A 19400-nucleotide genomic window follows, 5' to 3' on the forward strand; every position below is an offset into this window, starting at 1 on the left:
TATTTATTTGCCCATGAAGTGTTCGTACCCTGCTGGTTGAGAACTACCAAGCTAGATTTTATTTTATTTTATTTTACTTTATTTATTTATTTATTTAGAGACAGAGCCTCAATCTGCCACCCTGGGTAGAGTGTCGTGGCATCACAGTTCACAGCAACCTCCAACTCTTGGGCTCAAGTGTTTCTCCTGCCTCCGCCTCCCAAGTAGCTGGGACTACAGGCGCCCACCACAATGCCCAGCTATTTTTTGGTTGCAGCTGTCATTAATGTTTGCTGGGCCTGGGCTGGATTTGAACCCACCAGCTCAGGTGTATGTGGCTGGCGCCTTAGCTGCTTGAGCCACAGGGACCAAGCCCAAGCTAGATTTTAGACTAGGAATTAGAGATTCAAAATTTCAAAGAGTTGCCTGTTGAATGCTTATTGTTTTAGGTACAAAATAAGATCTTTGACCTTGTATTACAGTGGGAAAAATACAAAAGATACATCAATATACAAAATGGTTTCTGAGAGTTAAAAATGTTAAAAAGAAAACATTTAAAGAATGGAGAGTGATTGAGAATGGAAAATGAGGTTTTTGGGGGGGTTTTTTTTGGAGACAGATCTCTGTGTCCTGGCTAGAGTGCCATGGTGTCATCATAGCTCACTGCAACCTCAAACTCCTGGGCTCAAGCAATTTTCCCATCTCAGCCTCCTGAGTAGCTGGTACTCCAAACATGCACCACCACACCGGGCTAGTTTTTCTATTTTAAGTAGAGACAGGGGTTCTCCCTCTTGCTCAGGCTGGTCCTAAACTCCTGACCGCAAGTGATCCTCCCAACTCAGCCTCCCAGAGTGTCAGGATTATAGGCATGAACCACTATGCCCAGCCGAGATAACCTATTTTATAAGGTTCTTGGTGGAGGTGTCATTGGGTGAGTGATAACAGGAATAATGAAACACAGGCCAACTCATCAAATACTGAGCAAAGGATATTCCAGGCCAAGGAAGGGCCCCTGCAAAGATCCTAAGAGAGAGCTGGCCTTGGAGAGTTTAAGGGACAAATGAAGTTTGCTGATGCTAAAGTATGGTAAACAAGAAGATAGAATGGAGCGAAATGAAGCTGAAGAGAGCAGAACAGGCCCGGTTATATAGACAGGGTCTTGTTGGCCGTGGTCAAGGAGTTTGTACTTCATTCTTGCAGTGGGAAGTTAAGGAAATGTTTTAAGAGAGTTGAGTGTTATCATTGTTCAAAAAGTAGTGATGGAAGTTTGATTTTAGAAGAGCAGAGACAGAAGCAGGAAATAAAGAAGTAGGCTGTTGTAGTAGCCCAAGTGGGAGGTAGTGATAAATTGAACTAGGATAGAAAGATAGAGATGGCAAAAAGAGCTAGTAAACATATAACTAAAACTTATGCTAGGCACTGAGGAAGTTCACGGTCCAGGCTGTTGCTCATTGTATCAGCTGTGCCAAAGATGGGTGGGCCTTGCTACATGCAACAGCCTGGTAGGGGTGAGGGTGGGCTGAGGAGGCATACATCCTTCAACCTGCACCTTGTCAGATCTACATCTAACAAATTTTTTAATATTTTCAAAACCTTACTCCTGTAGACCATGTGAATTCAATTCATCAAGGGCTTCCTTCCAATGAAACCAGGAAATGTTATTTTCTTTCTATGTACTTCCCTCTTTCCTTTCACTGCCGCAGAAGAAGGAAACAAGTTGTGGCTCAGAACAAAACCACAAAACCCATCCCATCGATCCAGACTGAAGATTCTTCTTGTCCTTTTTTTTTTTTTTTTTTTTTGGTGCCTGTATTTCCTGTGGGAAACCCTCAAAACTTTGTTTTGTTTTATTTTTTTCCCTTAGACTTGACTAAAGCCAGGTCTCTCCTAAAAATAATGTGTTTCCCTATTGTGTCTAATTCAATCTGAATTGAGGGGCTTTACATCCAGCACTGGTATTTGGTAAACATCCAATTTCTTGATGTTCTTGTTTTAGTCCATTGGGGTCGTCTTGAGCCTTTGGCCTCGTTGGCTGTAGAACGTGGATTTCTGGGAATTTTTTGCCTCGAGCCCTTCAGCACAGATATTAAAGGGTTCCTGTCAAGTTTCGAGGGGTGTGACCATTGCCAGAATCCCCACAAGACAAGCCCCTGAGGGATCCCTTTGCCAGCTGGCCTATGTCCATACCAGAGATGGCTGGATTTCTGTGGTTCTCTGTGTATGGAGCTGGCCAAGTTCCCCTGGATGAAAGGCGGCCTAATATAAACTGAAGATGTTATTAATAAGCAGCCACTTAAGAATTTCCTATGACTTGCCAGTGATGTGGAGGCCTCTATGTGAACAGGGAGAAAAGCACAACTTGGTTTACATGGATTAAAGGCCCAGTGCAGTCAGTGTGGAGGGGCCTCAGAAAGGTATTCAGGTGTTTGGTGAAGGGCCTTGGGTAAGTTCCATAAACTCTTTGAGCCTTTGTTGTCCTATCTATAAAATGAGAAGAATAATAATTCCCTTCCCATACTGCGGTTTGAGGATTGAATAAGAAATGTGTGGAAAATGCTTGGCACCAAGCTTGGCACATACTCAGAAAATGTTTTCTTAAAAAGACAAGTTAGGGCAGGTCATACTCCAGAAGTGAAACTGAACTGCCTTTACTTCTTCTGGTTGCGGGAGAAGAGAGTGGATCTCAGATACCTCTGGCACTCAGTAGTAGTACCCGCCTACCCACCGTGCGTGTCTTCTCTGAGCTTCATTTCCTGCCTCTGTAAAGAACTCCCATTCTTCTGACTGAACTTGAAAAGTTTGTGTTTTGTTTGTTTGTTTTTGAGACAGAGTCTCAAGCTGTCGCCCTGGGTAGAGTGCCATGGCGTCACAGCTCACAGCAACCTCAAACTCCTGGGCCCAAGTGATTCTCTTGCTTCAGCCTCCCAAGTAGCTGGGACAACAGGCATCTGCCACAATGCCTGGCTATTTTTTGGTCTGGCTGGATTCGAACCTGCCAGCTCCAGTGTATGTGGCTGGCACCCTAGCCACCTGAGCTACAGGCGCTGAGCCTAAACTTGAAGAGATTTTCATTGGCAGTTCAAAAGTTACCAGAACTGGCTCAGCGCCTGTAGCTCAGTGGTTAGGGTGCCAACCACATATACACTGAGGCTGGAGAGTTCAAGCCTGGACCAACCTGCTAAAACAACAATAACAACTGCAACAAAAAAAATAGCCGGACGTTGTGGCAGGCGCCTGGAGTCCCAGCTACTTGGGAGGCTGAGGCAAGAGAATCGCTGAAGCCCAAGAATTGGAGGTTGCTGTGAGTTGTGATGCCACAGCACTCTACCCAGGGTGACATAGTGAGACTCTGTCTTTAAAAAAAAAAAAGAAAGAAAGAAAGAAAAGTTACCAGAATTGAAAGTGCTTATAAGCTCTAAAGTCCTTGATTAGTCTAAGAGGTCATGAATTTAATGTCTGAACTGTCTGCTTTATTGAATCTTAACATGGAAAGGTCAGTGGTGTGACCTTGAAAACTGAAAAGCTTGCCCAAGAATAAGTAATTCTTATGTAAGGATAGTAATGCAGTTACTTTGCTCAGTCTAGCATACCTTTAAGTAGACAACAAGTGTTTAATAAAGACTTAGGGAAATGAATAGTTTATCACCTGATCTGTTTCTATTGATCTCTTTCCATCCTAACTGAAATAGATTAACAGAGGCTAGATTGATTTCTAGAGAACTAGCACACTAACTGTGCTTATTTGTTTGTTTTACTTTGTATCCGTAGACTTAGCAAAGGGCCCAGCACCTTTGTATACAGTCAGGTCTTTTTATACCAAGAATGTTGTGTGTATTAAATTATTTAATCCAAATAGCTCAAGAAAGTGACAGAGTTAGGATTAGAACCCAAGTCACTGTGACTCCAGAATCTGAGATCTTAACCCCCTGACTATACTGCCTTTAAGTACTTAGGTATGTTTAATACCTCAGATCTTGTCTAGAAGAGTTTAGGTGACCTCTTCCACAAAGGAGGTGGAGACCAAACAGCTGCTTCAGCAAATGGCATAGAAGAGAAAAGCAAACAAAGACGTGTTTTGTGGCGTCATCCCATGCTTACCTTGAAGTAAAAAGGGAAGGGATGTTAGAGTGCAGTTTGCAGTCATTTCCTGTTGCCCTGAAGGACTCATACGGAAAGGAATGGCTCTTGGAACTTGCTCTGCTAAAGGTCCAATGAAGTGAAAACATACATGTCACAAAATCACAGTTAGCATGTGGACAAAATGAAGAGGAGAAATGCATCCAGAAGGAGCAACCAGTTCTCTCTCTCTTGGTTATCCTTTGCAGAGCGGCAGGACTGACAGGCAGTTGAGGAAATCAGAGCTTCTCTAGATACCCAGAGCGTTGCGTGGGGATGCGCTGATGTAGGTAGCAGTGTTGCCGTGTTGCCATGGAGACACCATCAGTGGCCAAGCTCTTCTCCTTTGGGGGCTCACTCTGTCTACTCATCTCGATGCTGAATTAGCTCTCTGTGTGCTTGGTAGGCAGATTCCTCACTGGCTTGTGAATGCTTTTAAAATAAAGCCAAAACTCCTCCCCATGGATTGTACGTATAGTTCACCAGCTGCCATCTTGTCACCATTCTAGACTCCTGTCAATATCTTGATGGCACCATGTTCTTTCCCACCTCTGTGCCTCTATTCACCTATCAGGAATATGCTTTCCTTCTGTTTTTGCTAGAAACCTCCTACTCAGCAACCTTCACATCCAACGTCCTCAAGGAAGCCCTCCCTAACCTCTCATTGCCCAGAACTCCCCCCCCCCCACAAAGCACAATCCTGACACATTAATAAGATGGTGAAAGCGTACATGCCATAAAATCATAGCCTGTAGATGGAGTGAAGTGCCAAAGATTGACAGGATGTTCCACTTGGTTTCAAAACATTTTATTTTTAAAAAGTGAAGTGTTTATAGAAATTACAAGAATAGTATAATGAACTCCTATACATTTTCTGTCGTTAAGATTTTGCCACATTTTTACTGCTTTCTCTGTCTTCCTTCCCTCTCTCCCTACACCCACATGCATGCACACATATTATTATTTTTGTTGAGCCATCTGAAAATAAATTGCAAATGTCATCCTTTATCTGTATGTATTTCAGGATCTCTCTGCTCAGAACAAGGACATTCTCTTAAATATCCTCACAAGTATGCTCTACTTTGAAATTTATGATCTAGCTCTTTGTAGCTATGTCTTTGTGTCCTAATCAGACAGGGATCTCTTCTCTTCTCTCCTCTCCTCTCCTCTTCTCCTCTAATCTCTTCTCCCCTTCCCTCCCCTTCCCCTCTCCCCTTCCCTCCCCTTCCCTTGCAATACCTGCCACAATGCCTAGTATATAGTAGCTATCCAGTGAGTTGTTGTTTAACAGATAAAGCTGCCTGTGACAAACATGTCAGTATTGTACTCATTTCCTCATGCTGACCCCTGGTTCCCGCAGCAGTAGGACCTGCAACTTGTTGCTCGAGCCTCCTTGATTTGCATCCCCAGGAGAGTGGGCCTTAACCAGTAGCTGCAGGGAATTGTTGGCTAAGGACCCCGCCTCCTTGACTCTCAAGTGGAACATATCTCAGGACTGTTCTGTCCCATCTCCCATGGGTCCTGAACTGAAATGAATTCTGGTTTTCCGAAGCTGGAACCTGTTCATCAGCTCACCCCATCCCTCACTGGCAATCTTTCCTTCCCCATTGCACTTCTTCATCTCCCTACCAGCCCTTCCAGGGACCTTCTCCCACTTGTTTCTATATTCAGATACCTTCTTAAAGTCTGATTCTAGGGAAGCCCCATCTAAGATGTTGCCCCTCAATTACTGAGGCATCATACCATAAATGAAAGTGTAACAAGAGATTTTTCACATAGTGTTTCTGACCAAAGTCATCTAGGAGGCTGGCTGGCTGGCTGGCTGGCTTAGTTACTTACTTATTTTTGAGACAGAGTCTCTCTCTGTCACTATGAATACAGAGGCTTATTTTTAGAAGGGAGCACATTTCTATTGCTCAAAAATTATAAGATAAATTAATCTAAAGTTGGGCACTGCATATAATTCTTCATTGAAATATGAATTGTCAGGTTAACAGGAAGAAATAACTGTTCTTGCAAATTACCCAGTACCAACTTCAGCAACCCCTGGGAGAGAGAAGCTCCTCTCTCCGTGCAGATGGCCAGAGCCGCTGGAGCCCAGGCGGAAGGGAGGGAGTTGGACAGGACCAGGCAGTGTGGTTTTGGCACCCGGCACACACCAGCCTCGTACCCAGCTGGCCCAGTCACAGTCTTCGCCCTTGAGCTTCTGTGTTTGTTAGGAAACCATTTTTCCTTTCTCACAGAGATAGCAATCTTGCTTCCAGACATGGCCAGTGTCAAGGTTCATGCCTGGGTCCCTCATTCAGACTAAGTGTTTGCCAAAAAAGGGGGAAGAACAAAGTATTGTGGCTGGGAGGATGGAGTTAAGGAGCCAGGAAGGCTGCAAATAACAGGATATGCTGACATCTGGGCATCAAGACAGAGGGATATAGGAATTCCAAGGAGAAGTGAAGTAAGGAGAATGGAAGAACTTTCTTACACCCACTAAGATGGCATCATTCCCTGAATTTCACATCTGTGATTGGGCTTTGGGACACGTAGTGGCTCAGCCAGTTTGGTCACTGTCATTAATACAAACAGTGATGGGAGAGGAGGGAGGCCACACATCACCTCCTGAGAATGACTCATGCTGCAGTTTTCCCCACTTTAGGGCCTGAGTGCTCACATTTCCTCTGCTTAAAAAACTCTCATTCTGGTGTTTCTTCTGCTGCCTCATGATCAATCTTCAAGTCACAACCGAAAAGGCACTTCAGTTCCTCCCTTTCTGATTGCCCTGTTTATTTCTGTTGTATCAATTATCAGAATCTATAAATGGAATATTTGTTTACTTGACTGCCTTCTTCACTTGGCACAAAATTCCATGAGGGTAGGGATACTGTCTTTCTTGATCACTATTGTATGCCCGGCATCTAAGTACCGTGCCTAGCACACAAAAGATGCTTGGTCCATGTTGTTTGGTCAGTTGGATGGATGGGAGGATGGATATGCATGGAAGGCTAGATGATATGGATGGATATGGATGGATGGAGAGATGGATATGGATGGGTGGATATGGATGGATGGACAGAAGAAGAAAAAGAAGGAATGTTTGACCACTTTACCTAAAACAAGGTAGTGAAAAGCACTGGTCTGGGAGTTAGATGACTCGGGCTCTAATTTGTGTAAGTTCAGTCAAGTCACTTACGAATGTATAGATTAAATTTTATATCCATGAAATGGATAAAAATGTCAACTTTACAGGACTGCTGAAAGTGACTAAGCCAGATAAACTATGTGAAAATAATACAAATATTATAAATCCTCCAGACAAGTGAGCAATTATATTAACAGTAGAACACAGCCACTGTGATCACCCCTCACCTGCCATCCTCCATAAAAGTGCACATGGGCTTGGAACAACAGGGGTCAGGGCCTTGCTATATGGAACCCTTGACCCTCGGAGCAGATTTTTACCTCCTGGAGCATTCCCACTTTATTTCTGGCCTGCCTCCACCAGTATATTTGCTTCCTTCCTTTCTGGCATTCTGATCCTCCGCTTGTGTTTTGGGAGGAATGTTTAAGGTAGAAGCTGTGGGTGTGGGCCTCGTGGTAATGTCATCCAAGCAGTTCTGGAGGACAGCTTGTGTTCTCAGTGAGAGCCCAGTTGTCAGAACTCTAGCTCATTCAAAGCAGGATTGTTTCAGCCAGGTCTTAGGGCACACAGGCCTTACCTCCACCTCTTACTGGCTTGGTGGAGCCCCATGCCTTTTTTGCTGACAGCTCCCACTATTCCTTTCTTTGCTTGCCTCTGCTGGGCAGCCTGCAGTCCACTGAAAACTCTGTTTGCCCAGAATGCTTAATTTACCTCTTCGACCAGGGGAAGTTGTTACAAAAGGGCAGTAAACTTGAAAAGAAGTTTTGGTTCATTTTAGGCTGGTGTGGCGCACGCATGTGTAGAGCTGATGTTCTTTTTGGAAACTTGGGGGAAATTGGCAACAGAGCAGATGGAGAAAGCCAGGCCCCTGCCCAGCCCCTCCTGCATCAGCCATTCCCAGGGCAGATCCTCAATATCATTTGAAGTGATGTATGTTATCGCAGCATTGTACAAATGTGACCTATGTACAAAGACATGATTCAGAGCCAAGTCTTAGTGGTTTTAAATTATCCATGGCCCATCTCTCTCTACTTGCACAGAAAATTGCAAGTTGATAGCTATTGAAATCTGGCTGTCAGATGTTTTTTATCTGAAGGACCTAACTTTTAACTCTGTGATACCCATTACAGTATATGTAATTCCCACGTTGGTGGTATCTTCCAGGCTGCGTAAGTGAATTCTTCGTCCTGCTACAGGGCCCCAGATCAGAGCAAACCCACTTATCTGGATTGAATGATGCACGTCTGTTTGCTGAGAGTGTTGTGTGTGCATGTGTGGGTGGCTCTGGCTCATGTCTTGTCATTCCAGGCCAGAGGCTGGTCCCATGGCTCTGCCTGATGGGAAACACGTACAGTGAAGTCTGAGCTCCAGTTTCTTAACACTAATGGAAAAGAAGATCAGCAGCTGTTTCTGTTTAATGTTGATTATCTTTGGGATTGTGAGTGATTTTTTTTTCTTCTTATCTGTAATTTCTGAATTTTTTCCTACAGCAATGGTGTATTGCTTTTTAAAATAAGGATAAGGAAGCAGTCACTTTAAAGTATCTTAAGTATAACAAGAAAGGAAATGTTTGCCTTTTTTTTTTCTTGATTAAGGATAAAAAGAGCTATTCTTTTGCCTTTAGTGAACTGGAGTCGTGAAAGAATTTAAACACTCAAGAAACATTTTGTTATTTAGCAAAAAGCTGTGAAGGCCTTTGGGTTATTTTAGTCCTTTGTCTTTAACAAAAGTGTATTTTCCCATACGTGACCTTGGCTGCCTGGGATGTTGCTATGTTGCATCCACCATTGTGTGTTCTTCAGCAGTCACTTGGTTAGTGCTGGAGCTGAGCCACTTTTTAAGCAGTCTGCCCTTGACCTTGTGGATGAAAGTGGCCTAAACCTGACCTGGCCCTGGACTTGGAATAGAGGAAGGGGAGATGGAAGGCAGCAGGACAGATGGCAGGGCTGGCAACGATTCTCGTGGCTGATGTTGTTTTACCTCTCACCTTTCACACACTCCAGTGGGTACCCAGCTGAGTGGCAGGCGGGCTTAGTGATGCAAGAGCATAAGACATGGTGTTCAGGAGGGCTTGGAATAGATCTGGAACAGTCTGAACAATGTACATTGCCCAGAGTTGCAGAGACCATCACGTATATCAGTAGAACTCTCACCAATTTTTAAATCACACTCTGAGATACTCCCTTCTAACTAGAAGGTTACTATAGAAGTGTGTCCTCCAGCTATGCCGGGAGGACTAGCTGCATCACAGTCACCTGGCACACTGGTGAAAATGCACATTCCTGAGCCCTGCCTCAGACCCATCTGATCAGAGTCACCGTGGTAGCCCAATGTTCCTCAAGCATCTCCATGTAACATCTTAGCAATCAGATGCACAATTTCCCATGACTAGAATTATTATTTATAGCAGAGTCTCACGATTAAGAATTAAATGCTAAAAGCCATCAAGAGCCTTTTTTTTTCTTCTTTCCATCTATCAAATAATCAAGTACCTGCCTCATGTTTTGTGATGTGTTAGAAATGACTTGGTGGTATCCAGGAAGGATGGTGCTTTTCTGACCTGTCTTTGGAATGCTGAGGACCTTAGGGTCATGAACATACTTGCAGTTTGGGGGGCAGAAAGAGACCGTAAGAGAAGCTGGGCTTGCTGTCATTATTTTCTGCCACATCAAGTTGGGTAGCCCTATTTTATATTTTGAGTCACCATATGTCAGTCTTTTTGCAAAATACATATATTTTCTTCTCTTTAATAAAAAGGGAGAGAAGACTGAAAAGGAAAAAATGAAAAATACTTAATGATGTTTACAATTCCTTACAGATCTAAATTTCTACACTTTGCAACTTGAACTTGTCAGAAATCATGCCATAAAGGAAGATCCCTTTTTTGCCTTCATCCTATCACTTCTCACACAAATCAGGGTTCACTCTTATAAATAACCTGTCAACATCTCAAGGATAAGTGTTCCCAATGCCCTGTCCCCTGATCTATTTATGATGAATCCTTCCACATAGTGGCGGACACGTTAATTGGTATAAATTGTTAGTCATTCTCAAAATGGTATGGTCATTGATGCAGATAGTTGGGCTGCTCCAAGATAGTTAAAGAGAGGACCACCACCTGCTGATACTGTGTGTCCCGTGGAAGATTGTGGATATAGAAGCATTGAATTAATAGCTGCAACTTTGGGACAAGAGGGTTGCAGAGGTTGTTCTGGGGTAGAGGCAGGGAAGGAAGGAGAATGCAGAATCTCCACTCTCTGAATCATGGCTTATTCCTTGGAAACCTGTCATTCACAAACCCAATTATGTGCAGGTAGAATGTCAACTCTGACAGAATGAAACCAATGCACTCTTTGTATGTTTTTTTTTTTTTAATGAAATCCTGCTTTACTAGCAGGTTCTATTTTCATAAATGTCTATTTAAAAAAAGCCAAATCATATATTTCCCCACACAGTCCTGAATATGCTTCATTCAGGTGAAAAGCTTTAATCAGCAGGTTGAAAGAGAGCTGTTGGGTTTTGCTGTGTGCGTTTACCAAAGGGGAAGGCACCAGAATGAAGAGAAATCCTCTTGGCTTTGCCTCCCAACATCTGCACCTTTCTGAGCAGCTGGGCCTTGGGTTCTCAATTTGTAGGTGGAGGTTATTAAATTAGCCATTTTCAAAGGCTGTCATGGCATCGCCCAAAGGTTGAAAATTCTTTGCAAATAAAAATGCCTTGCTGCAGAGTTAGTGTTAATTATACATGAGGTGTGCATGGAAGGCAGGCAGCTAGCAGGGAAAACAGATAAGGGCCTCATGGTTTTGATTTATTCTTTTTGTTTTCTTTCCTTCTTGATTTTACTCTTAAATTTGTTGTTCAGGAGTAAAAGGATGTTCTGTGGTTAGAATAAAGTATGTTGTTTGGGTTTTTTGTTTGTTTTTTTGCAGTTTTTGGCCGGGGCTGGGTTTGAACCCACCACCTCTGGCTTATGAGGCCGGCGCCCTACTCCTTTGAGCCGCAGGTGCCACCCTGAATAAAGTATGTTTTTATAACATACTTTATATTTCTATAAGTAATTTTTGGGTTTAGGGGTCAGAGGGATCCTATATGGATCCCTGCTCTGCTCACTATTTAGGGTTTACTTTGAGTAAGTTGCTTGAATGCTTTGAGCTTTTGCTTTCTTTTCTGGAAAGTGGGGATGTTTCCTTTCTTGGGGGATAGATGGGCAAATAAATACTGTGCATGCTGCTTGGTATACCCTCGCCCCATCTTGACCACCCTCATCCTGCTCCTCAGTCTGGTTTTCTATAGCACTTGCCACCTATAACATATTATATGAAGGGTGATTTATTCTGCTTATTGTATGTTTCTAATTCTGAGGATATAGGCTGTGAGGGCAGGGATCTTTGTTTTGATTAGGTACCCAAATGCCAAGAACAGGTCCTGGCACATGGTAAGTCCTCGGTTATTTGTTCAATGACTCCATAGGGCCTTTAGCCCTCTCCCTTTTTTCTGTTCTACTTGTTAGCACTCACTCTGGACCTGATTCTGTACACCTGTGTTTTGTTTCCCTGTTTTTATTCCTTCTCCTAGAACTTCATTTCATTAGATCACTTCTTTCCAGGATTAAGCAGTGTGTTCTTCTCTTCACTGATGAGTAAAAGAGTCTTATTGATGGACAGTCTAGAAACTGAACTTGGTAAAATTCTTCTACATTTTGTTTTGAATGTATGACTTTCTAGTAAAAAGTATTAGTCACCAAAGTTAAATTTGTTTAAGCACATAGAAACTTTTTCCCCCTTAAATCATAAACTGGAATGAGAAGTTTTGGGGGAGGAAAGATCTAACAGCTTCCTAATAACCCTGACCACTTTACAATAGCTGATCAATTAAAGAGTTACTGTTCAAATGAGCTCTAACTATTTTTGAAAGAAACATCCAGCATTTGGATGGAATTTCTTAGCGTTTGGGGATGCAAAGCAAATTTGGGGTGTGCATTCTGTCTGTGTATGTTTCAGTCTGATGAAAAGCAGGATGGGGGAGAATCTGACAAGCTAACTTGGCTAGACTACACCAATTTGGTTTCTTCAAGTATATTTTTATGTAAAAGTTCAAGCACAGCACATTAATAGAATAAGGACAGAAACAACTAATCATCTCAATAGATGAAGAAAAAGCATTTGACAAAGTCCAACACACTTTTTGTGTAAAAACAACAAACTAGCATAGAAGGAAACTTCCTTAACCTGATAAGGGACATCCATATACACACCAAAAAAAAAAAAAAAAAAAGCAAACACAGCTAGCAGTACTTAATGGTGAAAGACTAGATGTTTTCCCTTAAGATCAGGAACAAGACAAGGGTATTTACCCTTAAATTATACTAGAGATTTTAGCCAGAGCAATAAGACAAGACAAAGAAATAAGAGACATCAGGTTAAAAAGTGAACTGTGAAATTCTCTATTCACATATGACGTGGTTTTGTATGTAGAAAATCCAAAAGAATACAAACACATATACACAAACTAACAGAACTAATAAATGCGTTCAGCAAGACTATATGATTTGACATCAAAATAAAAGCCATTTGTTTTTATACACTAACAATCTGAAAATGAATTTGAGAATAATTCCAATTGTAATGGCATTAAAAAGAACAAAATACTTAGGAATAAACTTAACTAAAAAATGCAAGACTTGTACCTGAAAATCACAAAATATTGTTTAAAGAAACTAAAGTAGATTGAAGAAAATGGAAAGCATTTTGTGTTCATGGATCAGAATACTTAATATTGTTTAGATGACAGTCCCCTTTAGATTCAGCGCATGCTCACCTACCTTTTATTGTAGGAATTAACAAGGTAATTAAAAAATTTGTTTTTTATGAATGTCTATCCATGGGACCAACAAGACTAAAAACAATTTTTTAAAAGAAGAACAAAGATACAGAATCATACTTCATGATTTCAAAACTTACTATAAAACTGTAGTCATCAAGATGGTGTGGAACTGACCTAAGGATAGACATATATCAAGGGACTAGAATTGAAAGCCCAGAAATAAGCTCCTGCAATTATGGTCAATTGATTTTGACAGGAGTGCAAAGACAATTTAATGGGGAAACACTATTCTTTCAGCAAATGGTGCCAAAACAACTAGATAGTCACATGAGAATGAAATTGGATTCCTACTTATGCTATATGTAAAAATTAACTCAAAATGGATCGTAGACCTGGATGTAAAAGGTGAACCCATAAAACTCTTAGGTTAAAATGTGAAAGTAAATTTTTATGACCACGGGTTATACAATGGTTTCTTAAATATGACAGAAAAAATAAAAGCAACAACAGACATCACCAAGAAAGTGGGGGGAAAAACAACCCACAGAATGAGGAGGGGGAATTTTCCAATCACATATCTGATAAAAAACTTTCATCCAGAGAATATATAAAGAATGCTTATGACTAAACAATTAAAATACAAATAATAACCCAATAAAAAAATAGACTAAAGATTTGAATAGATATTTCATCAAAGAAGATATATAATAAGCACATAAAAAGATGTTCAACATAATTAGCTATTAGGGAAATGCAAATCAAAACCACAATTATATATCACTTCATACCCACTAGAATAGCTATAGTCAAAAAGACAATAGCAAATGTGGCTAGAATGTGGAGAAAATGGAACACTCATTCATTGATGATGAGAATGTACAGATATTTTGGAAAACAATTTGACAATTGCCCAAAATGTTAAAATTTCCATTCTAGCATGGAAGAAGATATTTACATGCTATGAATCCAACAAAGGGCTAATTATCAAAATCTATAAAGAACTCAAGCAAATCAACAAGAAAAGAGCAACCAACTCCATTAAAAACTGGGCAAGAGACATGAACAGAAACTTTTTTCATGAGGACACATGAAGGGCCAACAAAGACTTGAAATAATGTTCATCATCCTTAATAATTAGAGAAATGCAAATCAGAACCAGTTTGGAATATCACCAAACTCTAGTGGAAATGGCCACTAGAGTTGGTGGGATGCCAAACTAGTACAGCTTCTCTGGAGAGAAGTATGGAGATTCCTCAAAGAAGTAAAAGTGGACCTACTACTATTTGATCCTGCAGTACCATTACTAGGTATCTACTCAAAAGATAAAAAGACATATTACCACAAGAACATTTGCACTCGAGTGTTTATAGCAGCTCAATTTATAATCATGAAAATGTGGAGATAGTGCAAGTGCCCTTCAACACATGGATGGATTAATAAACTGTGGTATATGGATACCAAAGAATACTATTCAGCCATAAAAAGATGGAAATTTTGTGTTTTTTGTAACAACCTGGACAGATTTGGAGAATATTATCCTAAGTGATGTATCACAAGAATGGAAAAATAAGCATTATATGTGCTCGGTACTGAATTTAAACTAGTAGATTAACAACTACAGGCTCACTCAGAGAAATATTCAGTTAAATTTACGTGTGTGGGGAATTGGTAGCTTCCCAACCCAACAGGTACAATGTATGGGTATATGGAATACCTCCTGGGCGAAGGACATGGCTACTACTTGGACTTTAATCCTACAAATGCAAATTATGTAACTTAATCATATGTACCCTCATACTACTCTGAAATTTTAAAAAAACTAATAAAAATGGAGAACCTCCTGTTCTCAGAAATCCTACGTTCTGGTGAAAGGGAGCACATTGGGGGATCTTCCTATATACCAAAAAATTTTTTTGAAGAATTAATAAATAATTTAATAGTATAAAAAATTGCCTTATTCCCTGGCATATACACATACTCAAGAAAATTTAAAACACAATCCACAAATAAAATGTCTGTAAACATTTAGAGCAACATAATTCACAATAGCCAAAAAGTTGAAATAGCCCAGTATCTACCAGCTGACAAATGAAAAATGTGGTATATCCATATAGTGGCCTATTACTCAGTAGTAAAAGGGCATGAAGGATTGACATGTGCTACAATAATAGGTTAACCTTAACACATCATTCTATATGAAGGAGCTGGTTCCAAAAGACTGCATATTGTATGATTTTGTTAATATGACATGTCCAGAATAGGCAAAATCATAGAGATAGAAAGTGGATTAGTGGTTGTCAGGGCATAGGCAGAGGTACATTGCCACTAATGTTTCTGGGGTTTCTTTGGGGGGTGCTGACAATGTTATAAAATTAGCAAATGGTGATGATTTCATAACCTTGTGAACATACTAAGAACCAGTGGGTTGTACACTGTAAAACAGTGAATTTTATGGTCTGTGACTCAAATATAACAAAGCTGTTATCAAAAATTCAGGCATATGTGGGGATTAGAATGCTGGGCTCTTTCATTACCTTAACAAGGGACTGCTGAAACTAATAATAAAGAAAAGGGTACGTGGAGAATTGCTTATTCCCTTAAAATTTTACCCCTTCATTCATTTCTTCTCTTTTTCTTTTATCGGTAGAAGCTAGAAATGTTTTTGTGTTGCTGACATCAACATATTTATTGCTTCATCGTTTCTGTAGCCATGGATAAGGGAACAGATGGTAACCTTAAAAGAGAAACGTTCAGTTTGGGTGATTTTTATCTTTGGCTGCTACCTTTTGAAATAATTCACTTGCATGATCTTTTTGCATATTAAAAAACCCACCAACATAGGGAAAATTTGGGTTTCTAATTAGAATCTCAAACCTACAGTGATCTTTAATGGAGGTAAAAATGTCTTTCCTTTGAGATGTTAGGGCCAGATTTATGTAGTGAGAAAAAAAAATACATTTGCTCTTGTTGAAGAAAATTTCACCCATAATTCTTTCAAAAACCACTTCCGTTTCCTAAGGCTTTTATAAAAACAGAATGTTGTCAGCATTTGTTAAATCTGCAGGTAATATTTCTGGTCAGCCTATCATTATGGATACATATTTAATTGTTATTACAGTCAAGGAAACTGTGGTCATGGCCCATAATCCAGTGGTTTACTTACTAAAATAAAAAATATACTTGGGATGCTTTACTAAGAATAATGTGTTCCACTTCCATCCAGGTTAATACAAAAGATGTAAAGCAAAAATCCAGTGTACTCAATTCTGATAGGAGGGCAATTAATGACCTAGTACACGGTGGGAGATGAGGAAGGGGAGAGCAGAGAGAGGGAAGGAGGAAGGGGGTAGGGATCATGGTGTGTGACACACCTTTTGGGTGTGGGACACAATTATAAGAGGAAATTTACCTAACAGATGCAATCGATGTAATCTGGTTCTTTGTACCCTCAATGAATCCCCAACAATAAAAATAAAATAAAAAATATATTACCATTTCTCTTGAAATGTTGATTTAGAAGAAAAGATTGTGATCCATGTTTAAGTGCCCTTAGCACGTTTAGTTGACAGCCTCTGACCTTTTGTGCTGTTTTCACATGTGTGTGCCACACCTTCTAAGGGCAGGCACGCTCTGGAGCACTGCTTGAGATGCTTTTGTTAGAAGCTGGTTGTCAAGGATTGTGTTTATGGTTTGCAGTCCAAGGGCTGGTGACCAGCAGGCTCTTGAAAACATGAGTTTTTTTTTTCCTTTTTTCTCACCTTCCACCTCTGCTACCTACAGGAAGATCTGCCTGCACTGCAAGTGTCCCCGGGAGGAGCACATGGTGACGGCGATGCCGCTAGAGATGGAGAAGACCATTAGCAAACTCATGTTTGACTTCCAGAGGAACTCCACTTCGGATGACGACTCAGGCTGTGCCCTAGAAGAGTACGCCTGGGTCCCACCCGGTCTGAAGCCTGAACAGGTACCATTCCTGACGCGAGGATGCTGGTGGCTTTGGCTTTTAATTTTGTCTTTCTTGGTCCTTCCTTGTGCCAATCGGGGAGGGTAGACTTGGTTAACTCAGAAAAGTGGTTGAGGCTAAATGGGTTGAAGATGTCAGGAGCCCCCATGGGAAATGAAATTGAGCCTGAGTCATCTACTGTGAATTCATTCTGTACTGCCATTATTAACTCTTAATGAGCTTGTCTAGAAATATCTTGGAAATATTGGCTTTAAAACACTACATATAGTGAGACTTTATTTTAAGGGAGAAGAAGACAAATTGTACACTAGCCATAAATCTTTGAAACACTTAAAACAAGATTCTTTGGGAAGGAGAGTAAAGAAATTGAGCACAGAAAGGAAGCTTCTGTGATAAAGGCTGTGTTTAAATGTGAAATTTGACCTTGCTTTGGGGCATTTTCTGAAATATTTTGTCACTATTGTAAGTATTATTGGTTTGGTAAAAAGAACTTAAGTTTCTTTCTATTTCACTGCATTTTTCTTAGTGACATACAACTTTCACTTTGCATTTCTTACTACTTGGAAGTTTCTCTTCAGTTCAGAAGCATCTCTGTACACTGGGTATTTTCATGATCTTCATCGTGAGATTTGAGAGACAGCACTGCCCTGGCGAAATCTTCAGTATTTGACCACATTTGCCTTCCGCTGACACATAGAATTTCTTTCTCTGAGGATCATCTTGATGTCTTGAATGTTTAGAATTGAAACAGCACTTGAAATTTTAAGTCAGGAACTTTACCTGTGATAATGCTTTTAGGAAAAGTTCTTTATAATTAAGGAAGACCCAAGAATTCAGCAGTAACTTAATTGGTGATTTTCATATCACCTTTGATTAGCCATTTCTTCCTGTCTTCTTCTACTATTGAGGTTGCAAAATGGCAGATGCAATCAGGCACCAAGTAGGATATGTTCAGTCAGCAACATATTGTTTTAAAATTCAATTAAGGTACTAATACTTTAAAAATAAAAATGTTTTATAAATATTTCCTATTTATATCTTGAAAATGTGAGGGCCTGCAATCTTATTTCTAAAAGGATGCAATTGGCTGGAGTTGGCATTCCTTGTAGAAAAAATTTGATCTCACCAAGTCTCCATTAAGTCCGTCTCATCTTTTTATGTTACTTTCCCAAACCTTACAGTCACGTCAGTGTTGTGGTTTCTATTGCAATTCTTACTACAGAGGAGAAAATACCTTAGAATAGAAATATTCACACACACACAAAAAAAAAAAAAAATAGAAAGAAAGAAAGAAAAAAAACAATCTGCAAGAGAATTGAAAGTAGTTCTGTGTTGGGTATCAGTAGGAAGAAATAAGTGCCTTCTTCCAGTTTGTGGATTGAGGTTATTGTATCTTTCCTTTCTTCTGTTTTAGTAAAGATTGAATTATTAAAGTGTTTGTTTGAGAGGAATAAGAGTATTTGAATGAGTTTGGGCACTCAGATGACACGGTAGTTGACTAGATATCTTTGTTTGACATTTCCATTCTACCACCATACTTGAGCAGTGTGTTTTCACACCTAGATACACCTGTGAACTTGTTTCATTTTCTTGGTAAGCACATCTCCAGTAACTTCAAGCCTATCTTTTCCCAGAATTGTCCAAAGTTAAGCTGGTTTTGGTGCCCTACTTAAGTAAATTCTTCTCTAAGACCATTGAACATCATTCTGTGATTTTCACACTCAGAAAAACTTTCTACTCATAGTGACCCAAGAGACCACACAATTGCAGAATCTAAGGTCTTGATTAAACTCACCAGTTCCAAAAGTGAGTACTTACGGCGTTTTGGAAGCCACTTGACTCATCTAAAATGAGTATCTTTGGGAAGCATAAAACTGAAATTTCTTTAATTTGTTTTGAAAGAAGATGATTAATGCTATTAAGCAAGTCATTTGAATTATACCAAATGAAAGGATATTCCCACCTCTAATAATTCTATTATTATTTGTAAGGTTTTCTCTATTCCCTACACTTAATCAAACCTATATGACACAAATGATTAGAAAGGGAAATTGCTCTCCAGAGAGAGACTATCTTATCAAGCTATTTGAAGGGTTTCATATTTGCCTAATAAAACATGTGTTTATACAAGAGGTATTTGAAATGGTCATGTTGCATGAAAGAAATAAACTTTAAATTTTTAAATTATGAAATCTTTTAAAGTCTATTACTTAAGAAATTATTTATGAATTTAAAGGTTTTTTTTTTTTTTCTGAGCCTCTCTGCTTTCTTCTTTATTTATTTATTTTTTTTTTTTATTGAATGGTAACTGTGTACATTGATGCACTTTGGGGGTACAGTGTGGTGTTTTCATACACAATCCAAGACACTTCCATCAAACTGGTT

General features: G+C 40.0%; 1 protein-coding gene across 1 annotated transcript in view; it reads left to right on the top strand.

The window, feature by feature from the left end:
* The window catches only part of PRICKLE2 (prickle planar cell polarity protein 2), a 131741-nt gene that overhangs the window by 10704 nt on the left and 101637 nt on the right, over positions 1–19400 (top strand). Inside the window, exon 2 of the mRNA XM_003785517.2 lies at positions 16832–17015. Coding sequence (XP_003785565.1) covers positions 16872–17015 — 144 coding nt within the window. The 5' untranslated portion in view covers positions 16832–16871. The remainder of the gene's footprint in view (positions 1–16831; positions 17016–19400) is intronic.

Source organism: Otolemur garnettii, unplaced genomic scaffold, assembly GCF_000181295.1.
Source record: "Otolemur garnettii isolate 467f Iridium unplaced genomic scaffold, OtoGar3 scaffold00015, whole genome shotgun sequence".
Taxonomy (NCBI): domain Eukaryota; kingdom Metazoa; phylum Chordata; class Mammalia; order Primates; family Galagidae; genus Otolemur; species Otolemur garnettii.